At 41.5% G+C, this 25,371-nt stretch overlaps 1 protein-coding gene across 46 annotated transcripts in view; it reads right to left on the bottom strand.

The window, feature by feature from the left end:
• Positions 1-25,371, bottom strand: part of COL13A1 (collagen type XIII alpha 1 chain) — an 86,491-nt gene that overhangs the window by 18,970 nt on the left and 42,150 nt on the right. For 27 of the 46 annotated variants that reach the window (XM_081861849.1, XM_081861848.1, XM_081861852.1 and 24 more), the window contains 15 exons: positions 23,544-23,588; positions 19,884-19,916; positions 18,033-18,059; positions 17,420-17,482; positions 14,122-14,175; positions 13,147-13,233; positions 12,379-12,447; positions 9,656-9,679; positions 9,262-9,315; positions 7,507-7,551; positions 6,049-6,138; positions 5,332-5,376; positions 4,763-4,804; positions 2,344-2,370; positions 1,232-1,312 (listed from right to left, as the gene is read on the bottom strand). In XM_081861849.1, coding sequence (XP_081717975.1) covers positions 1,232-1,312; positions 2,344-2,370; positions 4,763-4,804; positions 5,332-5,376; positions 6,049-6,138; positions 7,507-7,551; positions 9,262-9,315; positions 9,656-9,679; positions 12,379-12,447; positions 13,147-13,233; positions 14,122-14,175; positions 17,420-17,482; positions 18,033-18,059; positions 19,884-19,916; positions 23,544-23,588 — 786 coding nt within the window. The remainder of the gene's footprint in view (positions 1-1,231; positions 1,313-2,343; positions 2,371-4,762; positions 4,805-5,331; positions 5,377-6,048; positions 6,139-7,506; positions 7,552-9,261; positions 9,316-9,655; positions 9,680-12,378; positions 12,448-13,146; positions 13,234-14,121; positions 14,176-17,419; positions 17,483-18,032; positions 18,060-19,883; positions 19,917-23,543; positions 23,589-25,371) is intronic. The other 19 variants (XM_081861838.1, XM_081861839.1, XM_081861842.1 and 16 more) reach the window with 7 other exon arrangements.

The raw sequence follows: 25,371 nt of genomic DNA, 5'->3' as shown, positions 1-25,371 counted from the left end.
CAAGTTGCCATCCATTTTGCATTGCTTCACTATCACCCATTGATGACTTGCACAGGTGGTAGGGAAGGCAAAGCACATGCAATCTTGGGAATATCAGTGATGTTGTATAAACAGGGCAGCTGCATAGTGAGATATGGCACTGGTCCATCTCTACTGCAAGCACATGGGTTTCTAGCTTCCAACTTCTGCTACAGGCAGCTGGACATTGCCAAGATGAGGACCCTGTGGCCTGGTTGCCACTTTTCTATGCAGTCTTTTGTGGTGTTGATCCCAGAATGTGAGCTGTAAGCCAGAAAGTCCCTAATTCAAATTTCATTTCAGCTAGCTGACATGAATACTCCCATAAAAAAGTGGCTATCCCTGCCCTAAGTGTCCATGATAACATTCCCTCGAACTTCATAACTGTAGGATCTGCACAAATAAATGACCAGGGAGTTTGTAGCCCCCTCCTTCCTTCTGGACTAGGTTTGCAGGTTGCCTGTGGAAAAGAGTGCCCTATGGTGGGTGGGCACACCAAGCTACAGGTATCCTATGGATTGAGCAACAGCATGCTTTATTGCAATCTGGAAACTGGAACCATGGCTTGGGATGAAATCTTCAAAGCGCCCATTTGCCATTAGCAAACTGCAGTGCAGGAAGACAAAAGGGGTATGTGTGGGCTGACTGTGTCAATTAGTCCATATTTAAGAGAGGAAATGGGTTATCTGGTGAGGAGTATTATTCTCTAGAAACAGAACCCTAATAGAAACAGGGAATGCTGGCTTTGTATGAGAATAGAACCCTGCCAGACCTAGGCGTAGCAGTTCAGCCTGGTCTTCCCTGATCTAATGCCCTTCACGTTTTGGACTGTAGCTCTCATTAGCCCCAACCAGCAGCCTTGTTTATAGAATAGTTTATAGAATCTACAAACTATTTACGTTTCTTGCTTGAATGTATTGGCACTTGAAGATTATTATGAGCATAAGAAACACATGTGGCAAGAGCCCAGAAGTAAAATTTCTCTTGTTGGTATCACCCAAGCAATCAAAATTCAGGGGACCTTGAGTCAGTGACCAGAATTCTCAAACTCAAGACATCTTTGCAGCTTCCTGGACTTCACAGCATGGCATCGTGTTTTGAAGCTTCTCATTCCATGTGTCATTTTATCAAATTATGCTTCTTATTTTAGTATTTGGTGAAAGCTTGGGTTAAAGATGACCTGTGAAGTTCTCCTTGCTTTCTAGATACTTACGGGCAATCCCAGAGGACCTCGGTCTCCTTTTTCTCCCTGGGCACCCTTTTCGCCTTTCATTCCAGAAATGCCTGCTTCCCCCTAAAGGAAAGATGTATCAGGAGAAAGCCTAACACTTCCTTGGAATCTTTCTAAACAGATATTAATTACATAGCAAAGGCACCCAGTAGCATCCAAGACATAGCAATGACTAAAGAACATTTTGCAGCCAATTTCACTCTCACACTAGACAATGCCAAGTTGATCCACTGTTTTCAAAGGAGATATTTAAAGTGTTCAATAGTGAAAGTGACAGGATAATCAGTCTCTGTAGTCGATGCCAGAGTTTATGCAAATTGAGAAGTTCTGAGCTCCCATAGATGAAGAGTAAATATTTGTAAGATATCCTGATTTTTCAGTGCAAATCACACAGGAAGGGAAGGGCAAATACATGTATTAGAGTCAAATTTCCACATAAGAAAAAGAAAACAGCTTTGGAGCCATTTTGAGTAAAGAAGGTGTGGGAGGAGGGACCCATAAACCCTTTTACCATGTGTTGTTTGCCTATTTCAAATTGCTCACCTAAGTGGCCTTTTTGCATAGAACAGAAAAAGCAGAAACAAACAAGTGTTTGGGCTTTACATACATGAACTGACACAGTAGCACCTTAAAGACCAACTAAGTTAGTTCTTGGTATGAGCTTTCGTGTGCATGCACACTTCTTCAGATACACTGAAACAGTCTATCTGAAGAAGTTTCAGTGTATCTGAAGAAGTGTGCATGCACACGAAAGCTCATACCAAGAACTAACTTAGTTGGTCTTTAAGGTGCTACTGGAAGGAATTTTTTTATTTTGTTTTGACTATGGCAGACCAACACGGCTACCTATCTGTAACATGAACTGACACATAATGGTATAAGAAGCATGGGTTTATTTCAGCCTGAAATAAGAGTTTCTGCTTTAAAACCTGACACTATTTGAATGTAGGGAGATGAGGTATATTAGTTCCACTGACATGTTTGGAAAGACTCTAAATTGTCCCAAGCCAATAATTTGACCTTCAGGGCAGCTTCTTACACACGTTCTCTAAAAGGGCCTTATTTAATCCAATGTGATGGTCCTTCATTCTTACCTTAGGTCCTCGACCACCTTGAAGACCCTGTATTTGGAACAAACAAGAATAAAAGTTAGGGTGGGTTAAATTTCAGAAGTCCGGTAGCACACAGTTCCTATATTACTCATTCTTTTGCACCCTCTACTTTCTTGTTAATGATATAAATTACAGCAACTAACAGTTAGAGCAATGCCCCAGTGCTGTTTTTATCTGTTCCCACCATTTCCTGCCTATAGATAATAGTTCTATACTGTGCCAGTAGTGATGTACCAAGTCTTTCTTGTTGATGGATACATCGGTTTGAAAGGATTGGATTAACAGTAAGGCAAGAGTATATATAAAATAGAATGGGGATTTTTAGATGTCTACAATTGATTGCTACAGCAGTGTCATAATTGTACCCATCCTTTTGTCCTTAAACAGGATCGGCAAACAGACATTACATAGCATATCCTTGCATATGGTGGGTGACAGTAGTGGACAGCACCTGATCTCTGGTCACCTGTGTCACTGCTATATACTGGGATGGAAAAGGGAAAGGACAGAGTGGCAGTGAGGTGCAAATGCACTGTTGGGAGTGCAAACAGGCTCTGTTGGTGTATTTGCACCATGCCAACTTCCCTGCTATCCATCCTAGTATACAGCAGCAATGTGGGCAACTGGAGGTCAGGTGAGCATGACTGCCCCACCCCTGCCAACTGCTATTGGTGTGGGAAAGGCCTTTCTTTGCAGAAGCAGTTATGAGCAGCCCCCTTCTGCCACTCTGCTTTAAAACTGCAGCATCCCGACACTGCTTTTTCATCAGGAATACAGTGTTATCTCGGGTTACAGATGCTTCAGGTTACAGACGCTTCAGGTTACAGAATCCGCTAACCCAGAAATAGTACCTCGGGTTAAGAACTTTGCTTCAGGATAAGAACAGAAATCGTGCTGCAGCGGCAGCGGGAGGCCCCATTAGCTAAAGTGGTGCTTCAGGTTAAGGACAGTTTCAGGTTAAGAACGGACCTCCAGAACGAATTAAGTTCTTAACCCGAGGTACCACTGTAGAATAGAATCTATTGAATTAGTCTGCAGATCATATTGCAACAAAAACAAACATTCTTCACTGGGATGTGTTGGTCTATGTAGGGTGCCCTGGCTCAGTTCGTACAGCAAACAGTAGGTAAAACCGTAGGACCAAAATATGCTGTGCTGCCAGCACTGCAGTTTTGTTGATTTCATCTACCCAGAGATTGCTCCTTATTGCTATACTATAACTGCAATGGCATTCAATCATATATATATATATATATATATATGCAGGTTTTGGTGTCCTCGGGTGTCTTCCCGTGTAAAAGTTGGGGTGTCTAGGCGACGTTTCGACGAGGTCTCACTCGTCATCTTCAGGCTGGTGCTTTCGGCTTCTTGTTACTGGAACAGAGCAGGATCTCAGTGTTTGAGTTCCTATAAATACTGTAGAGGGGGTGTGGTGTATAGCCTCCAATGTTCTGGGCAGAGAGGAAGTTCCCAGGCTAGTGTGCCTTTTCTTCTTTTGTTCCTTAATTACTTGAGAGATATCTTGAGTGATTTGAGTGAGACCTCGTCGAAACGTCGCCTAGACACCCCAACTTTTACACGGGAAGACACCCGAGGACACCAAAACCTGCATTCCTGTACCCGTGAAAATCTACGAAAGCAAATATATATATATATATATATATATATATATGCAGGTTTTCTGGGAACTTCCTCTCTGCCCAGAACATTGGAGGCTATACACCACACCCCCTCTACAGTATTTATAGGAACTCAAACACTGAGATCCTGCTCTGTTCCAGTAACAAGAAGCCGAAAGCACCAGCCTGAAGATGACGAGTGAGACCTCGTCGAAACGTCGCCTAGACACCCCAACTTTTACACGGGAAGACACCCGAGGACACCAAAACCTGCATTCCTGTACCCGTGAAAATCTACGAAAGCATATATATATATATATATATATATATATATATATATATATATATATATATATGCCTATATACAGTGGTACCTCGGGTTAAGTACTTAATTCGTTCCGGAGGTCCATTCTTAACCTGAAACTATTCTTAACCTGAAGCACCACTTTAGCTAATGGGGCCTCCTGCTGCCACCGTGCCGCTGGAGCACGATTTCTGTTCTCATCCTGAAGCAAATTTCTTAACCTGAAGCACTATTTCTGGGTTAGTGGAGTCATGTAACCTGAAGCGTATGTAACCTGAGATACCACTGTATGTTGTATTGTTTTCATTTTGTTTCTATTTTAAATTTGTCCACAAGCTGTCTCAAGCTAAAGACAAGATAAAAATGGCTTGGACAACTATAATAACCAAGTTACTTGCTTGCTCATGCTGTGCATTGCAGTTGTGTATGAAGTTTCAGTGAAATGTTACCATATATGTAGTTGACAGATAGGACTTACTGGTGTTCCTGGTGGGCCTTGGGGCCCTGGGGGCCCTGGTACCTGAAACCCCAAACAGAAAATGAAAGGTCAGTGCCATAGTAAACAGCTTGCATAAGAGCACATTATGTAACCTTCAGAACGGTGGGCTCATGAGAGAAGTGAATGGCTATGGAATAAATGAAAAGAGCAGATGGGTACCATTTATGTTTCTGAAGTCTATCCTTCTGGGTGTCTTTTCTTCTCAACTAAGCACTGCATTAGAGGTCGGGTTGGCTGGAGAAGTGCTTGGGGAGCAGGGATGCAGAAAACCATGCCGTGAGTAGGGAAGGCTGCTGTGGTCCTCACTCAGAAATCCCCTTTGCTGTTAAAAATGGTCCCTGCCCTTACTCTGTGAGTACTCAGAGGTCAGCCACAGGTCAGTTGCCATCACGTCAAGGCAGGGCCCTTTTTCCGTAGAATAGTTTGGAGTAGGCAGTTTAAAGTTCACAACCCATAAAACCCTGACAGATGCTTTGACTACACCAATGATCCTCCCAGTAAGCTTCAGCTTCTGTTTTTAGAGGGTAAATTGTGAAATGACAACTTACTGAATCTCCAGTGTCTCCTTTTGCACCGGGTTCTCCTTTCTCTCCCTGCAAATGAAGCAAGTATAGCATAAACCCAAGCACTGGTATGATTTTTATTTCTTTACAGTTTTAAGAGCTTTCAGATGGCTTAACATTCAGATGAAGACATCCATTAGAGAAGAAGAACTTGCACCCCTCCCAAAATGTACGACAGTGTGCCTGAATTAGCTGTGCTACCTATCTTGATCTTTGTCAAAATAGCTGGGCACCATTCTAACAAATTTAGATAATGTCTTAAGCTGGCAAAGTATGTTCAGAAAGGAAATATAATGGCCAAACTCTTAAGAAACACACATTCCATATTTCTAGAAATTGTGCCCTCCCTGCACACAACTGATTAGAACCTGTTTTATCTCAGGCATAGATGCTTCCACTTTCCCTCCTCTTTGCTCAAACATACCGGTAATTGATTTCAAAAGTAGGTGGTTCTGACAAGACTTTTTCTCAAGCAAGCAGCACTATGGTGGTATAGTATAATGACTTAAGGTGAGAATTGTGGTACTGGTAGTTCCTGCTTTAAATCTCACCTCCTTCACAAACTTACTGAGGAGCCTCAGTTGAGCAACTGTTAGCTCAGCTTCAGCTGAGAAAGAATTCAAGGCAGTGTTTTGTAGTGCTTGACTCTCCTCACAGAAGTGGGTTTTTTGGGGGGATGATCTTATTCTTTGGATAGCTTACTGTTAATCCTGGAAGTCCGATTGGACCTGTTAGGCCTAGAGGTCCTGGCATCCCCTGATCACCTTTTTCTCCAGCTAAGCCATCAAGACCCTACAGAAGAAGAAAAAAATATTTATTTTTAAATACTATACAATGCAATAGAAAAACATGAGTGCACTGCTGGCATTATCAGAGTGGAAACGTACTGAGACCCAAGTACTAAGGGCGCTGAACTCAGGCTAGCAAGCAACTACAGACCCTTTGTGGTCTTTACTTGCAGAACTATCTCTAATGTGTTTCTTGACATGTCCCTAGTCAACAACCTACTAGGCAAAGGTCCTGGGAATGCAGTGCAGATGGATTGATTTGGTAGAAGCAGTGGCAGATGTAATATAATAAAGAGTATAATTGAAGAACGTTTATAACCCAGAGTATCTTTCAAATGAGCTGTAAGTGGCTAACAGGAAAATCAGTAAAACAATACACAACAAATTATAAACAATAAATCTTGCTGTTCATTTGTTATTTTTATTGTTGTGTCTTATATGGATTTGCCTTGTAGGCCACCTTGAGGGCATTTGTCCAAAGATGCACAAATAAATAAATGGGAGGATTTCTCCCCATTATGACATCCCATTTATATGAGTGTGACCTGAAGTTCATAGAACATAGAATTGTAGACTTGGAAGGAACATGAGGGTCATCTAGTCTGACCCTCTGCAATGCAGGAATCTTTTGACCAATATGGGGCTTGAACCTATGACCCTGAAATTAAGAGTTTCATGCTTGTGTGTGAGAGAGAGAGTGAGTGGGGGGGGGGCTTTGTGAAAATGTGTGTCTGTACAGGATGGAGGGGATATATTTAAGTCCATCCCTCTGTTCCTTCCACACCACTGCAAATTACTGTGAATCTCTTCTTAGGAAAAAACCACATTAAAACACATTTAAAGTTCTCAGTCTTTCACCATCTTAGTCCTATAGAAAGCTATGCTAAACAGAGAGGCATTCCAAACTTACTTCAAGATAAATGTGTGTAGTGTTTGGATTTCTGCATGCAAAAATCACATTGAGTTCATTGAGAAGAACATTTGTGTATTTAACTTGTGAAGAAAGAGGTAGACCCATCAGGAGGGAAGATAAGGCAGCATCTTGCCTTATGACAATTCAGTCAGGTGTTGAAGTCTCCAGGCCCAGTTTGGTAAAACATACAGTCTGGAAGTTCTGATACCGTATGGCTAATGGCAGGTATGTATTCAACAGCTGCCATAGATCAGGCCAAGCACTTGGCAAATGGAGCCACCAAAAGCATTATTGTTTTATAGAAACAGTTTAAATCAAGATCATCATCAGTGCCTTTTATAGTAATTCCAGTTTTAGAGAGCAGATAATCTCACCTTCAGTCATTTGAAACTGTGACCCATCTATTTTCATGCTTGAAAGGCCAGCCAAATTAATACACTCCCGTTACCTAGCCCTTACCTTTTCTCCATCATGTCCCGGAGGACCAGGCAGGCCAATTTCACCCTAAGATGCAGAAACCAATGGAGATTTTTAAAAAATATATATATGAAGGGCTATTTCACCTCTTTATGTGTTAAGCATGGGAAGCGACAAAAAACAACTCTGCAGGTAGAGGAATCATAGGCAATTACAGCAAACTTCACTCTCCAGGTGCATGGCAAAATCCAGGCAAAAGAGAGTGGTATCAGCAGGCTTGGTGGGGGAGTTCCAAGGGTTGCATAATAATAATAAAAACCTTTAGATACAAACCTTAAGGTGCGGGAAAACACCAAACAATCCAATGAGGATTGAGCATAGTGGCTACAGAACGTTGTGAGACTGCAACCTGGAAATCTACACTGCACATTAAAATTCCCTAATGCAGGGAGCATGAAGGAACCATGACCACTCTTGCTTGTTCCACTCTTTCCTGGCACCTGTATTTCTTGCAGTAGATCTAGAGTCTGCTTATTACGACAAGTGGAGAACAGGAGGGAGGTTGGGAGGACGGGCAATGCTAAGAGGGGAACTTGTGGGGAAACCTGAGTTGTTCTCTGCTTGGACTGGGATATTTCCAGCCAGCAACCTGGCCGTCCTATTCACTTGACAATAGCAGTGCCCTAGAACTCCCACACCACAGAGGGATTCACACAAGAGCCAAGCTTGGGGAAAAGGTTTTCCAAGATGGGAATATCAGGGGAAAATGCAGCCTGTTCCCCCAGCTGTGCTGATGCCTGTGTACATACTACTTTCCCTCAAAGAATTCTGGGTGCTGTAGTTTACCCCTAAATTCCTTGAGGGGGTAAATGTGCTTTGAATGTATTTCATAGTGTGTATGTACCTAGCGTCCACTATACACACAATTGAAATTCATCCCCCAGGTTTGTGTTATGTTTCCTTTATGGCCACGGAGAATGAAGTAATTCCCTGCCATAGCATAGATGCAGCACAATCATCAGACACAAAACCAGGTTTTAAATTATGCTTAAGGATGGACATACATTTATTTTTTTAAAAGCAAATTGTCTGTGGTAAATTAATTTACAACCAGGTGTGTCATCTATCTGGCTTGTACCTAACATGCACTTGCCTCAGGTATATCAATCAGGGGGTAAAATGTAATGTGCAGAAAAGTATTTAGAGTGCAGTTGACTAAAACAAGGTGACTGAAAAAGAGGTTTCTTGTCTCAGACATTATCCAGGCATACTTTCATTTATAGAACATTTCCCCTTAGTAATAGAATGCACAGCACCACCACTAAAACTAGGTTTTATTATTCTGCAGTTATAAAATGTGAGATATAATGAGTAGGAAGAAAAGTTTACAGCTGCCTTTTCATTATGGAGTGATGAGGATACACAGGGAAAATAACTCTACTGGTCATGTAGTACATACACGATCTTTTTCAGTTACCCAGGGGTAAGTTCCATTGAGCGGGGCTTGTTTTTTAGTAGATCCTATATTTGTTGTTGTTTAGTTGTGTCCGGGTCACGAAGAGTCAGACACAACTAAATGACTAAACAACAACAAATATAGGATTGCATTGCAAGGTCCTAATTATTAGTAAGCTTGGAGCATAATCACAAGTTCAGGATTTTTGAATTTAAATGAGAGAGAGAAACATGTGTAGGCATCTATTGCGTTGAAATCTTATGGGTCTTAAAGTGTTTTTGTTTTGTTTTTCTAGATCATGCCCTAGTCATTTTTAAGGAATCTCAGATTGTGATTCTTACCTTCTGTCCAGGTAGTCCTGGAGGACCTGCGACACCAGGTAGTCCAGGAGGTCCCTGATGAAAGAAAAACTCGTTTACAAAATAACTTGCTTTCTTCCTTTAAAAATGAAAACATTGCAAAAGTAGATACTTCTTAATGCTAAGAGCTCTTTGACAGTGAACCAGGCTGCCTTGGGCAGTGGTGGGCTCTTCCTTTGCTTGTGGTACTTAAGCAGAGGCTGATGGACAGCCATCTGTCAGGGATGCTGCAGCAGCATCTTGCTTAGCTGATCCTGTGCACTGGTTGGACCAGATAACCTCCTAGGCGTCTTCCAACGGTTGCTGATTCTACCCCTTTTATGTAACAGAACTTTGTTTATAAACCCCACTGCATATAGGAGGAAAGGTGACTCACCATAAGAGCCAAGGTTCGTATCTCCTGGAAAAAACCAAAAATATATATATTAAAGTTTCTTCTTGAAGAAGCAACTCTCTTCCTTTCACCTCCAAACTAATGCTTAAACAATTAACCACATGTTGCATGAAATGTTATGTAGGTTTTATTTCCATTCTGGAATTTCAAAATAGTTTTTACACTGTAATTTTTCTTTAGGGAGAACAGCAGCTTTACAGCATCTTCATAATATGGGCAAGATTCAACCCAGCAAAAGACTTCCTCTTCCCCTCCCCTCCTTGCAGAGGGCCTCCCAGCCCTCTGAATCAGATGAAGAGGGGCATCAATGGGAACAGGGAATCCTGTTTACAGAAGTGGAACTCAGTGCACAAGTAGGGCACCACAACTGGATATACCACCCTATATGTTTACGAATGTCCAAGTTGATCAGCCATTACAGATGCATAGAAGAAAGCATCCAAGTTGGCAATCCTAATCTGAAACAAGCACTACTTCAGTACCTTGAAATTCAAAACCATTTCTCCCCAAACAAGCAATTTCCATACAGCTCTCCCTGTACATACACTATAGACCTGGTTCCTACAGCCCTTCAAGTGGTCATTTTATAGTTCAATACTTTAGACAGCCATATTACTGATTAGTGTACACTGCTCCCACCCATCATCAATCATCAGGCTGCATTGAAGCCATCAGTTTACTTGCCTATTTCTGGTGCACAGAAATAGCTTGAACTCCCATGGTAAAGACCAGAAGAGAATAGGTTAATATGAGGTACAAAATGGAATTTATTAAGCAGACAAGAAATCTTCATTAGGGGGAAAAACCCATTTCAGAGAGTTAAGCTCTTATTCAAAATATAAGTATTGCAAGAAGTTCTTTACTGATTCCTACTGCCTAATGGGTTTATAAACATCTGTTGTAGCTAGGTAACAAATCTGAAACATCTGCAGTATTAATCTGGCAGGTGGGGAACTATCTTATTACTACTGCTATGTCTGTACAACTCTTGCAAAAAGTGATCTGCTGGCAAGAGCTATTCAGGCATATTATATAATATTGCACTTTGAATTAATGTCCTCTTTGTCCTAGCTGACAGCCTATTGGTAGGGTATAAAAGAGATCATGGAGTGCAGAAGTAAGAATACTGAGAGACATGCTGAATAGCACCGCAGTATACAGTCTGAAGGCAAATGAGACTAACATCTTGCTGGAGCTAAGCAGACCTTCTCAGGTATTAGATGTGAGAAACGGACAATGTCTTGTCCCTCCTTCGACTCAGATATTCTGTGGTCTTGGAGATTCAGACAGTCTTTGGTCATTTCCATATCTTGCATTCAGAGATGTAGGTCTGGCATATTTTTAGAAAAGGACCAAGATCCATAGCTTCCTAAACATTCCTTGTGATGTCCGTAAGCTTAGGGCCCAAAAAAACTGTGATGCTAAATGCATCACTACAAATTAAACCAATCTTTTAAAAACTAAATAAGCAAATGTTGGTTCCCTATCACTGACATTAGCTCCACAGGCCCAAGAGAATAACCTGTTCTATCCCATCATGGTTTCAAAGAGAATTATCTCCACATAGCAATGGAAGTTTTGCTCCTGGGGTTAACAGCAACTGCGGGAGTGATTTTAATTGGAATCATGGCAGGGGAATAAAAACTCTCTCTATGAGCCACAGTTCTGATTTTGTTCAGGGCCTCTCATGCCTGTTATTTTAAAAGATTCACATAACTCATAGTGACCTGTTTAGCATCATGTATAGTTTGACTTGAAATTTACTAACGGTGTAAGGAATGGATATCAGCTCCGAACATCAAAAGAAAATCCAAAATAAGCTAGACCTACTAATACAGTATGGTGTTTAGTGCCACATGTAGTTTGGCTCTTAGTGGACATCTGGATGGTTTTATACTGAAGCCCGCTTCACAGTAAAGTCTAAATGTCACTCAAAAATCTTATTATTGGTTCATGGTGGCTGCATTATCTTTTTTCAAGGCATAATGTTTTTGCATGCCATAATAGGCCCTTCAGCTTTGTCCAGTGAGTTGGAGTTTGCTAACACTCCCCAAAGTAGGACTTCTGTTCTTGCAGTGGTTGGGATTCTTTATGCATATTCCAGAGGAATGCCACACTTTTGCTGATCTACTTTAGGTAAAAGATGCTGTTTTGCATGCAGTGGAACAAGGAGATTGCAAACTAATCCTACCATCTTCAATAGGTGACTTCACCAGAATCCCCTGCACATTCTAAAATTTGAGTAGTCCTAAACATGAATGATCTCCACATCATGATCCAGTGCTGCTCAATCACTGGCTGTGATTACAATAATTTGTATACATAAATATAACACCCAACCAAGTCTCCATACTATAACTTCTACAGAGGTAGCAATTAACTGTATGACAGGGTGCCCAAACTTTTTTCAAAGAGGGCCAGATTTGATGAAGTAAACATGCATGAGGGCTGACCACAGTTGTTGAGCTTTTTATAGGATTTTACCCAGGACATATACTGCCACAGGGGCCGGATTAAATTGACCGGCGGACCAGATTAGGCCCCTGAAACAGACTTTGGACATGCCTGCTATATGAGATGATCACTTGTTGCAGCTAAATCAGCATGAAACAACCTGTTACTCTTCAAAAAAACATCACCATAAAACAAACAAATAGCAACACATGGTACATGCCTGTGTTGTATGTGTCAGCTTAGTTTATTACCTGTAAAGCTTCATTGATATTGCCATTGTAATCTACCATTTCATTCTTTCCTGGTTCACCCTTGGGACCCTGAAAAATAGTACATAGGTGGCTAGAAACCAGAGTTTCCATCTAGATTAGAGATACTTCGGTGCATGAAAGTATCTCTAAGTATTCAAGTATCTTGAATAGAAAGCCCCAAAGAACAGGACATGCTTCACCGAAAAACTGGTAGTGCAGTTATCTGCACATATAGTCAGATTCTAACCCACTCTGGAATTGTCTTCAGTAAGCATATCTTCCTCTACTATATTTGCATAAAGACGTTATCAAGCTGTGGTTCATCTGGCCAAGGACAGGTGGTGCTGCAAACTACAGTGGGTTGACAGCTTGCCAAAAACACACAAACCACCCCTTAGTGGAAGAGGGCAAGGTGGAGGGAAGAAGTGGCCCAGGTGGGCAGGTGAGCCACAGATGAACATTCAGTACAGACTGGTGCAGCTCCCCAGCAATAGCTCCCTAGTCCTGTTTTGCTGCCACCTGCCACTCCCCTCCACCTTACCCTCTTCAAGGGCCGCTCCTGCAGTGTAGGGAGGGGTGGGTAGTGAGCTGTAAGGAAAAGGGGCTTTGTTGAACTGTAAGGAGTCAGGGGCTTTTTCTTGTGTGGTGGGGAATATAAGAGGGTTGGCAAAGTCTCCAGGGATTGGGAAGTAGGTGGAGCTGGTGAGCAACCCAAGCACAGATGGAGCCCACAGTATGTATATAAAAGAGCAAGGAGAATTTACTCACCTTTGGTCCTGGAGGTCCAGGTAAACCAGGGGGTCCAGGTTCCCCTTTACCTCCTCCAAGTGCATTGTCAGAATCTCCCTTATCTCCCTAGATATACAAATAAACAACAGTGGTCAAATTATTGTAATGCCTGTATTTCTATAACAAGGCTTATTCTGAACGAGTGAAGGGGAGGAAGTGATAAATGAGAAGGTATTGCTGCTAATACCCCTTAGTCAGTTGAGTGCTGACATTACATATACTAATTGTGAAACCAGTTAGCAAAACCAGCACTGTCCACACAGGAGAAGAAACCTGCCTCTGAGATTTGGCCCGCTTTTCCAACCCCTTAATGTGGTTGGCCCCCTTGGAACTCCATGCCAATACAGTGGTACCTTGGTTTACGAACTTAATCCATTCTGGAAGTCCATTCTTAAACCGAAACCATTCTTAAACCGAAGTGCACTTTCCCTAATGAGGCCTCCTGCCGCCAGTGCCCTTCCACACTTCAGCTTCCGTTCTTAGACCAAGGTAAAGTTTGCAAACTGGGACACTACTTCCGGTTTTGCAGAGTTTGTAAACCGAATAGTTTGTAAACAGGGCTGTTCTTAAACCAAGGTACCACTGTAGAAGTTTGCTTTTAGGCATCTTCTGAAAAAAACAACCACTGAATTATTCAAACAGGTCTTTCAGTTCTGAAATCTTGCCAACCAGCTATCGCTGATGTGTTGACATTTTTACTATAATAGTGTGTTTTCAGTCTGTATACCGCCTTGTGGATATTTCATATGAAAGTGTGGCCTATAAACATTTTAAAAAAACAAATGTACAAAGATCTGTCCAGTGAAATATTTTTCCCCAGTCAGATTATTTGCTGTTTTTATGGACGCATAAAGATGTATATTTGGAGGTGCCCTGTTCCCTGAATGTTTCTGTGCAAGCAAATAAAGAATATATACCTGTTACCACATCCCATTCCCAGGTAACAAAACAAACCTTTTGTCCTACGGTTCCAGGAGGTCCCGGATCACCAGGTTTTCCTTTCTCGCCCTGTTGGTGAAATATACACATGGTTGGATACCTACTGCAATTATTGGTTTAATCTGCACTAGGATCAGCTGAATGGCAGTAAATCTATCTTTGGACACAACATGTCTACAAGTATGTCTACAGCTTTATTCCTGTTCCTTTGCTAGTTTTCCTTCCGAAGAACCATCATTTGCCTTTTGATTCTATATCACAGCATGGCCATGTGTCCATTTTCTTTTACACACCCACACCCACCCACCCACACACCCCTGTGTGTGTGTGTGTGTGTGTGTGTGTGTGGTTTTTCTTTTTTTAAAAAAGTTCCAGCTACAAGAAGTTTCTCTCTTTCAAAGAACATGGTTTAAAATGAAACAATCTCTCAAAACTAATCACCATCTAATGAACTTTCCAGTTTTGAAAGGCTGCATTTCACAAACATCTTGTGAAGAAACCATCTTCACAGGACAATCATTTATCTGATGGTTTGATATTGGGGGCCAGGAACTGGCAGGTGCGTCACAGGTACTCAAGGTGATGCAATCCTGTATATGTCCAAGATCATCCATCTACAGTGCCTGTATAGATGGCTTTATACCCTTGTGTTATGCCTAAGAACCTAAGCTTGATAAAACAAACAATATGGGTATTGCCATTTCAGTTATCTAACACAGAAACACCATGATCATCCCTAGTTTCAGGAAAGTTCTGGCCACCTGTTGCAACCCAAGCTTAGCACACTTCCTCTTGTCCCACTTTGAGCTAACGAGCAATTAAGGCTTTTTCCAGATTCACATTTGCTCAACATAGAGCTAAAGACCAAGTTTTCCCTGGAAAAGGAGAGGGGAAACCACTCGAACCATACTTTCCAGACATAGGACAAGCGGAAGTGTGGACGAGGCCTCAGTGATTTTGCCAAGTTTCGGTGCAGGTGTGCATGCTTCACAGAGGCATAGCTGGGGGGGGAGGGCGGGGGCGCCACTGGGTGCCACACCGCAGGGGTGCCCAAACCACGCATTTCTCCTGGGAGTGACACGGTGGCTCATGCATCTGCAGGCTCTGCACTGTTGAAACACCAGTGTGGAGCTTGCAGCCACCTGCTGCCTCCACCTCAGCTGCCCTACAGATGAGGGAGAGGCAGTGGCCTGCCCCGGCTAAACCCCACCCAGTGGGTGGCTTCCCTTGCCCCTGGGTGCAGGGCACGCACGCCGCCCCAGGTGTCCTAGTGGCTAACTACACCACTGATGCTTCAGCTATAAGGAGAGATCACTCCATAGTACAAAAGGGTCTGTGGGCTGAATGGCCAAACATTTTGAGTTGTGCCTTTGCATTACATAAAAGCAGCATTCAGTTGCAAACAAATTCATTTTGATCTTTTTATGAGCCACCTTTGGCTTATACCCCAAAGGCAGTGTGCAGTTAAAATAACAAATAAAAACAACACAAAAATTCACCATCAAAACAATGTAAAACACAGAAACAGCAGTATCCATCCCAAAAAAACCAAAGCAGACACCAAACTGCAATTTAAATCAGCTATTCAACACACCAAAATGCCTGGGAAAATAAGCAAAGGAATTTGCTTCCAAAAACACTTTATAATGAGTGGTGGGGTAGCTAGTCCAATAAAGACATTGTAAATACAAGGTCAGATGGTTGTGGGATCCAAACAAAGGCCTTGAGGGAAGACCTTGCATTTTGGGTAGAATCAAGTGGAAGAGAGTAGTCCTTTAAGTAACAGACCCCAAGTTATCCAGGCAATAGCCAGCACTTTCAAATGTGCCTAGAAAGGAACCAGCAACTATTATAGTTATTTAAGAACTGGTGAGATGCAGTCTCTATAGCTGCTGTGTTTTGTACTAACGGAAGTTTCCAACGTCTTCAAAGGATATATCACACAGAGTGCATTTCACAAGTCCACACTAAATATTACCAGAGCATCAATAATTGTGGCTGAACAATCTAGCAGGGGTTGCAGCCGATCTACCAGTTCCAGTGACAGTGCTTCATCAATCAGCAGCACCAGACTGTGAACTCCAGAGACTGTAACCCCATCCTTAGGGAAATGCAACCCAGTCTGTTCTAATTATCTGAGCTGGCCAGAATGCATTTTTGCTCAAGAAATGTCTGGATTTCAAAATAGGAAACTTGATTTAAATCATATTGATCACACTGATTTATAATAGCACCAGCTGTATGGAAGGCTATATTGAGACCATTTATTCCGAAATCATTTCATGTACCCCAGTGAGAGCCCATTTTTGTAAATTTCTGCTTGACGGCTGGATCACATGTATGAACCATATGAGCGACACATTGCTTAATGGGAAGGGCATCACTAATATTGCATGTGCAAGCATGATGTATAAAGCAGGTCTGAGAGTTAACAAGGGCAGTTCTTTTTATGGCAATAGGCCTTTGGAAGGAAGGGAAACAGAAGGGGAGCACAGAGATTGAGGAAGAATGAGCCAAGTGGTAGGGCAGAATGAAGTAGTGAGAGCTGTGTGGAGCAAACCTGATTATCTGACCGCTGAAAGCTCTGTCTGACTTTCCTTTCCAACTGTTTTCTACAACCAAGACAGCCTTCAAAGTTAAACCACAACAGCTGGGATTCTCAGGATGCCAACTTCTGTTCTAAATATAACTGCTTTCTGTGTCTGCATGGTACGCATATGCAGTGGTCCAAATGGACATGGCAATAACACTTTTGAGTACAGATGGAAATTGTTTACTCAGAGGGCCATTTTCATCTACTATCTGGATCTGCAGTGGAGAAGTTGAGTTCACTTATATTTCAAAGTGCACACAAGGCATTAAATGGAGTGCTTTATTTTCAAATTAAGTTGGGAAATGTGAAGAGTTAATAAGCTGCAGCCAGAGCTAATACTAATCAGTTGCATGGATTTTGCTATCTTCAAAGTCAGCAGCAATTGCATCCTCTTATAAACCGGCATCCCAGCATACATCCAAATCGTTCTGTCCTCCCATCACAATACTTATCCTGTTTGTTATTCCAAGGGTGAAAGCAGACACAATATATAAACACATCTCTTTCAGAAGACGGCTAATCTTTGAGTATTCTGAACAGGGGTGCTTCAAATTCTGGGTTTAGTTTTGGGCATACACAGCACACTCCACACATGTAAGAAACAGGATAAAAGCATTCTTTGGCAAGCATGAAAATGCAGCTCAAAGCAACCTGGTCAAGGTTTGGGGGAAGGACAATACAAATAAGCAAACCAAGCTCAAGCATTTGACAATGTCCTACCCTCTGCCCCCTTTTCCCTGGCAAACCTGGGGGGCCCATCTTCCCTGCAACTCCACGTTCTCCCTTTATTTGGAGGATGGGTAAGAAAAGGGAGGCAGAGAATTATGTCTGTTACGCTTGACAGGTAGTCTCCAAGCACAACATAGCCAAACCCTGAAACACCTAAAAGAAACAGCAAACTTGCTAAAACTTCTACTTTTGTTGCTGAAAGCAACAACAACATCAGTAGGATTTATATAGAGTTTTAAAGTGGTGAAAACACTTCACATACCTAATCTTAGTAATCTACACAACAACCCTGTAAAGCAGGTCATTATTGAAGCCCTTCTACTGAAGCTTGGGGAGGAGATCTAGAGCTAAGATATAGTAGCTCCATAGATAGATAGATAGATAGATAGATAGATAGATAGATAGATAGATAGAAACTTCTACAGACCCTGGTGAAATTTCACTTGTTTCCTGCTGGGGAGGGGAGAGGAAAATAGGGAACATCTCTACTAACCAAAGTATTCACATACTCACATCCTGATTATAACACCAGATCTCCTTAAGAGACTTAAAATTAAACATAGACAAAGCAGACTAAGAACAGACATTTCTTTAAGTGCAATACCTTTGCTCCTGGAATCCCTGGCTCACCCTGCATTAGGAAAAGATGGAAAAACAAACTGAGAGGAGAAGAGAGGAGAGGGGCAATTCTTTTACTTCCAGCACTAACAGGCAGAGTAGGTGACCATTCTTTGAAGAAGACCTCATGCCAAAGCCCCACTTTAGCTTTATTTCAATTTGCATTTACGTCTGTCTAATGGGTTTCACTAGGTCTCACACAGCTGTGTACTGATGTGAAATTCACTCATGCAACTTTCTATCCAGCTTTAAACGGACCAAAAGTATTTTATTTCAAGACTCAAAAACAGAATCTGCAGAAATACAGATGGGCAAGAGTTGTTAATATTCAAGTTTGAGGGTGGAACTAATGAAGAAAACATTGAGTTCTGATGTTTTCCTTCTAATGCAAATGTCAGTCAGGCCTATTTTCTGGGGAGAATCAGTAGATGGGAAAGGATTTGAAGCCTTCCCTCGCTTGCAGATTTTGCCCTGCAAATATTGTCCTAAGGAGGCAACTTTGGAAAAAGAGAACCATGACTATGCAGATAGGAGCAATGTTGATTTGGGCCACCAGAGTCATAGTGCCTTTCTTTACATTCTCCCATAGAAGTGAATGGAGCACAATAATGTGTTGCTCTTGGAGAAACCCTGGTAATGACACTGGGGGCTCAACCACACTTCCCTTCATCCCATGATTTCTTGGTCCAAGAGGTTTTTCTTCCATCCCACCACTTTCCCTGAGAAAACCTGTGGTTTACTGCTGAATTGGAACCAACGTCAATCTGCAGAAAACCCAAATACCATTTATTCTGATTCAACAAAAAAACTGCAGATTTTCCCAGAGAAAGTGGCAGGACAAGAAAAAAACTTCTCAGACCCGTGTCTAGAAATCATGGGACAAATGGAAGTATGGATGAGCTCTGGGTGGCCCAGCCCTCACCAACAGAATTCCCAGGGAGGAGGAAGTCCCATTTGCTTCAGTGCAGAGTACAAATATAAAATTCTACCCTCTGCACATATCCTACCTTTTAAAAGGAATTTTGGTAGCGCTATAAAATTACTCTGATAAGGCAGGCCTAGGACTCAGCTATACAGCTGCAAATAAAACGTGTGTTGTAAAGTATATTATACAAATGTGGCATTAGATGGCAATGGTGAGCTATGGCAAATTCAATATTCTTTTCAAAACATTAAAAAAGCATTTTACAGAGTTTTTTATATGTGTTTAGATTCCACACTAGTTTGCGAGAAAAGTTATATTATGATCATTTAAAAGAATATAATGTCTCTGTAACACCAGCATCTCATGTGGGCTGTGGTACTATATTTTTGTACACCACTCTAAGCACTGGTTTGCTGGCACATCAAAGCTGCTTTAGGTCTTTTTTAAAAAAAACAACACCGGTGGATAGTGCATGATATGAGAATCTGCCATTGTGGCTATTTAATTAATCTGATGGATGCACATTATGAACTTCCTTTGACCAGACATTATCTTAAACATTTGCACTATTGACGAAGTGCCACTTTTTTTTTTTTACTATGAAGGAACTTTGTACTCATAGGATCTCTCCAGTGGATTATAATCTCTACTACATTACAAAACTCTAGATGTGATGTTTCTGAGTGCAATAAAACCCCAAAATTTAGCAGTTGAACTGGCAAAGTAGTAAGTAGTCATAAGGATAATTCTTTTTAAAAAAAATTTTTTTATTAAAACAGCTCTAATCTCAGGGCTGTGCTTTGCTTTTCAGTTCTCTGCTCCCCCACTATTTGATGCTGAGAGCACACCTCTGTTTTCATCTCCTAAGAGAGCTCTACAGCCCCCCTGAGAGGTTAGCACTTGAAAACTAACCTTCATGCCTGCCACCGCAATTCCAGGATCCCCCTGACAGAGAGAAAGGAAAGACAGGGATACTTTGATAGATGGTGAAAAAAAGGTGTTTGCTCAAGAGATAAAGTTTCAGAAAGTTTCTCTTTTTTTTCTTGGGGAGGGGGCAAAGCATACCTAAGGCAATGTAAAATAGAAGCCAACAGCCTTGGAAGATTGCTAGGGCCAAACTAGATGTGACAGCAGCACAGGGCATGTTGGGTGCATCTGATTTTTCACAGCAAAGGGAGTGTGTGAATGAATCCCTTACCAAACCCACTGCTTACTTCCCTCTAGCCTCTCCCCGCAAAGACTTTTCTGATGCCAGAGCACAGATAACAAAAGCATCAACACACAAGAGCACAGGAAGCTCCCTGATACTGAGACAGACCACCGGTCCATCCAGCTCAATGTTTCCCAAAAGTGGATCTCCAGCTGTTTTTGGACTACAACTCCCTTTAGCCCTGACTATTGCCCATGCTGGCTGGGACTAGCAGAATCTCATAACTCCCGTAGGACTGCAGATTCCCCACCTCTGACCCAAAGGGGCACACTGCTGGGAGATAAGCTGCAGTTAGGAGCAAATTTTCTAAACCTAAATCCACACCTGTGTTCCTCTTTTAGTTCTGAGAGAGAAAGAGAAAGGTGGGGCAGGGAGGGGGAGAGAGGAAGAGGAAGAGAAAGGTCTGCTGCTGTCACCTCTGGCTTGGCCCTAAGGGATTCCTCAATGAGGAGTTCAGCATTGGCAGACAAACTTCTCTCAAGCACAGTTTGCCTTCCATTACCATCTCCTGCAATGTTTGGTTGCAGGGAGTGCTAGGTACATTGTGGAGCACATCACTGGTCCACATGTGCTTGGCTGGGGCACTGTGTGTGCTGAGAGGACACCCTAGAAATCACTATGGATTGTTCAGTACCACAAAGGGTTCCTCAACACATGCAATGGGGTCCTTTCACAGACAAATCAATGTGGAAAGAATTTCCTGAGGGCGGAGGTTTTAAGACTCTTGGGTCTAGACAGGAGTGTTTCACAGTTCCTCTACACTAGCATTATCAATGCATCTTGCTATTGTTTTGAAAGAGAAACTGTGCTATTGCTTTTAGCAGAAACCAAACCTTGGCTGTTTCATAATCTTAAGGTTTTCACCATCAACTTTACTGAACAGTTTCTGGTCTCATGTATGCAATTGTGCATATCTAGTATTATTTTATGACTGAGGGAAAATGTGAATATTAGTAATGGGACATTAAGGTGGGGGAATGAAATGAAATGTAGCAAGAATGCTATACAGCCATGGGATCTGTCAGGAGATCTTTGTACTTTGGATGGCAGGAAAATAAATAATTCCTCACATATGCAGGATTTTTTGCATAAAATGTGACAAATGAGTGTTTGGTTTTGTCCTCATATCTCTACCAATTACTTAACCTTTGTTTTGCAGTTGGATTCAGGCAAACTGTTGAGGTGGTAAAGGCACCACACAAAAAACAACTAGTTATTTTTACATATGACTTCACACATTATCCAGGAGATTGTCAGCTGCAGTATCTGCATTATGTCAGTGCATTTAAAAGAACAGTCCACGTAAAAAATATTGTCCTGTGATGACTTAGCTATTTTGGCTGTTCATCTGAATCAAACTTGGGAGATTCTTTGTGAAGGCTGAAGCACATATTGAGGCTGATGAAAGGGATACTACAGAAAATGGCCTCCCTATGATAAGTGACCCCCAGCTCTGTCCATAATGGCTCCATCAGCATGTAATGCTAAACTATGTCTTAACATTATGAGGACAAGCCACAATGAGTCTAGGACTCTTGCATTCACTTCTCTTCTCCTCTCCTCTTTTGGCATAGCTGCAGGAACGCTAGAATCTTCTGCTTCCATTTTATATTAACCACAGCTGTTCATTCTGTGCAACCCTAAACTGTGGTTAATCATAGCTACAATCTACTCAAACAAGCCAGATTTATAAGTCACAGTCTGAAGCTGACTTGTTTTAGCAAACCATATTTAAGAGTATCTGAAGTCTGCCCAGGTTTGAACATCACAACCAGCTGCAGTTAGTCAAATAAGGAAACAAAAAATTATTAACTCCTCTTCATGGTTTTGCCAGAGAAGGAGGGAACAAGCCAAATGCTCACTGCAACTCAGTTTTGTAACATAAACTGTGGTTTAGCATTACATGTGAACCCAGCCAAAGTTGGGAAGTACACCTATAAAGGCTGTTACCTTGTGTCTCCACATATCCTTCCCAACGGCCTCAAGATGGCCATGGATATGCAGAATGTAATGGCTTGATCCATTTGAAATACACTTACAAGTGTTTCAGCAGGAAGAAGGACCAGTCACCATGATGAGGTCACGTTCAGTAGCATTTATATGGCAAAAATAATGCCCCCTGTAGACCACTGTATTTCACTGCTCCCTATTAATGAAGGGAAATGATGCTAATGGGGAGCAAGCTCATCAAAGCAGCCAATATGTAACATGTAACACCTGGGCAGGGAAAGAAAGATACTGGAAGCCTTTGGGAAGGATATCAAGTGGTAAGAATTTCCTAGACAAAAATTGCAGTGCAGATGGAACCTTGAGATGAGTGCTTATTGGCTAAATAAAGGAGGTGGGCACATTCTACATATTAGTATCTGTTAGGCTCTTCAATGAGAGAATTTGATTACAAGAGCAAGTGGTCCTAGGGAAAGAAGTGGGAACGGATGGAAATATTTATTGTTAGATATAGAATAATGGAGGTTTGGAGAGTTTAGTGAAATAGATGAACAACAAAGAGACTTGCTTGGAGAAGCAGATTTAAATCATAAACCAAGAAGGGCAAACAGGTTCAAACATTGAAAGGTGTGAAGCAGATGGGGATGGAAGAAGAGGGAGAAGGATCATACCTCTCAACTTTCTGAAACAGAAATCAGGGGCATAGCTAAAAAACACAAGGACAGAAGATGGAAATCAGGGATTCTATGTAATAACAGGTGAAAGAAACATTCAGAAATGCATCAGATGTGAGTAATGTTTAGTAACTATAGGCTAGAGACATGAAGGGGATAAATATATATTGGGAGGGTGGATTTGATTGAAGAGATGGCATGTCAGTCCTTTAACATGTAAATGAATGCAATTCCGGAATCCTTTAAATAAGGGTTATTCTGACCTAAAATATGTGCACTGGAGTTTAATCTGAATCGCAGCTATAAATTTAAAACTAAGCACATACTCAAGTGGAATTCTTTTCCACTCCTCTGAAAGTAATAAACATTTGAACCTTGATCCAATGGCAAATCAGTCAAATTTATGCTCTCTGTTTCCGTGGCGCAAATGAAGCACGGATTGGTTTAGTGGACCGCACACTCATTGCAGTGGGTATCTTAAGGCACTTCACTTCTTTCCACAATGGGAAAACTGTTGAGGAACAGGCATGCCATTTGTTCAGCAAAACATTTCTTCCTGGTTCTTCTTCCTTTTGCTAAATCAGACTTTGAGTTTTTTGTATTTTAAGAGTAGCAAATACATGTACAGAATACATGTAGAGAATGTTAAAGGTAATTGGTGTAATCTCTGAGACTCAGGGTCAGTTGAGAGGTATGGGTAAGGGTGGTTGGATAAGTCAGACTCCATTCCTTGCAGAATACCTGAACTCCTTGTTTTCCTGGTAGCCCTGGCATGCCCCTCTCCCCCTGGAATAGGAAAAAAACAAGATAAAGATAATGAAGATGGAAGAGTGAGGGGAAAACATAGGTCCCCATATGACCTTTGTTGGTAACCACTGAAACTGGAGAAAACTGTATTCCATAAGATCTCAAGAAGCTCTGACGCTTCAGAGTAGAAGTCAACCATTGCTGTGATAATTTCTTACAATAGAATTAGTAAATTCTGAATTTATTATTAAACATTTGAAGTGTTAAAGTTATCATGATGAGAACATGGTTTTCTCCATCTTTTGCATGGGGAAAATGTCAAAATGTAATGCCAGAATCAAACCAGAGACTGGTTGTGCCAGCAAATAAATAATCAGTGCAGCTCATGGCTTGTGGTGTCAGGTAGTGTTGCAGAGATATTATGCTAATATGCCATAGGCGTAGGGATTGACTTATGACCTTCTCAATGTCACTTCAACTGGCTGATGTTAACTACCTTCCCAGAAAATACAGAACTTCACTGTGTTGAATTTATTACATCTGAAAACAACTTATCTGCACGGCGGCCAAAACACAGATCAACTCTTTTGCTGTATGGGTAGTGTGTCAAGTTCTCCCCAGCAATGCAAGCGATCATTTACCCTGGCATCATCATATCATGTGTTTTCCTACCACATAATGACTGCAGAAATGGGATGATGTACAATGGACCACATGGAGCAAGTGAGCCTAAATACTATGGGAGGAGAAAGGCAGTACGATTCAGTGATGCTGGAGTTTTGGATGACACTTCCTTGTTGTGTGTAACATATAGACATGAGCGTCTCTCTGGACTATGGATGGATGATTGTGACAATTTTAGTTGCTCCCAGTTCCTCATTTCCCCAAACTTAACTTCAATTCACCACATTTCCACATCAGTATTCTATTTTTTAAAAAACCTTCTCATGAAAATCTGAGTACATTTACGTGCTAATTTCTCTTAATAAACACATTTCTGTTTACAATTTTTCCAAATATACACATTTTTGTAAGCAATTTCAAAAATGCAGAATGCATATTTGTATGTCATTTTCACTAATGTGTACACACACCCTACTTATGTGTGATCGACTCACATGTGACCGCATATATGCACGACACCAGGAAATAAATAAATAAATGGATAGACAGATAGACAGACAGACAGACAGACAGACAGATAGATAGATAAAGGGATCTGAACAGTATATAAACCAAACGTATGTGTTCACAAGTGCCAAAAATGGGAAAACAGTTTTGATTGTCACTAAAGCTAACATGAAACAATGTACTGTAATTTGTTTCTGCTTCTAACAAACCAGCAGAGGGCAGCCCAGGATCTCAATTCAAAGCTTGAGGGTGGGCTGTTGGGGGGGGGGGAGGAACAGACAAAATGCTGTTCATTTCTTCCCACCAGGACAGTCTCCTGCTGGTTTCCTCTTTAAACTACAAGTTTCATGGAGCTTTGATTTTTCTTAACCATGAAATTGACGCTTCCTTCTCATCACAATCCAATTGGAAAACCTGGATTAAGAAGATCTCCAGATCTCCAGGGTTTAATGATCTGGCTGTGCTCACAGACAGGTTGTGAAACTCTTGATGTATAATCCTTTTCACCTTGGAGAATGTGTATGTTTTTTTCAGCTGCCCGGAAAATCAGGAGGCAGCCTCTAGGTAGGTGTGGAGAACATCACTGGGATATGCTAGTTAGCACTGATATTAGTTGCTAATGATTACCCACCTTCCTCTTAATATGCAACTTGCTGTTGGGTAATGACAGACACAACATGTGAATAACTGT

Source organism: Podarcis erhardii, assembly GCF_964252035.2.
Source record: "Podarcis erhardii genome assembly, chromosome: 5".
NCBI lineage: Eukaryota > Metazoa > Chordata > Lepidosauria > Squamata > Lacertidae > Podarcis > Podarcis erhardii.
This window is presented reverse-complemented; position numbering and strand designations above follow the sequence as displayed.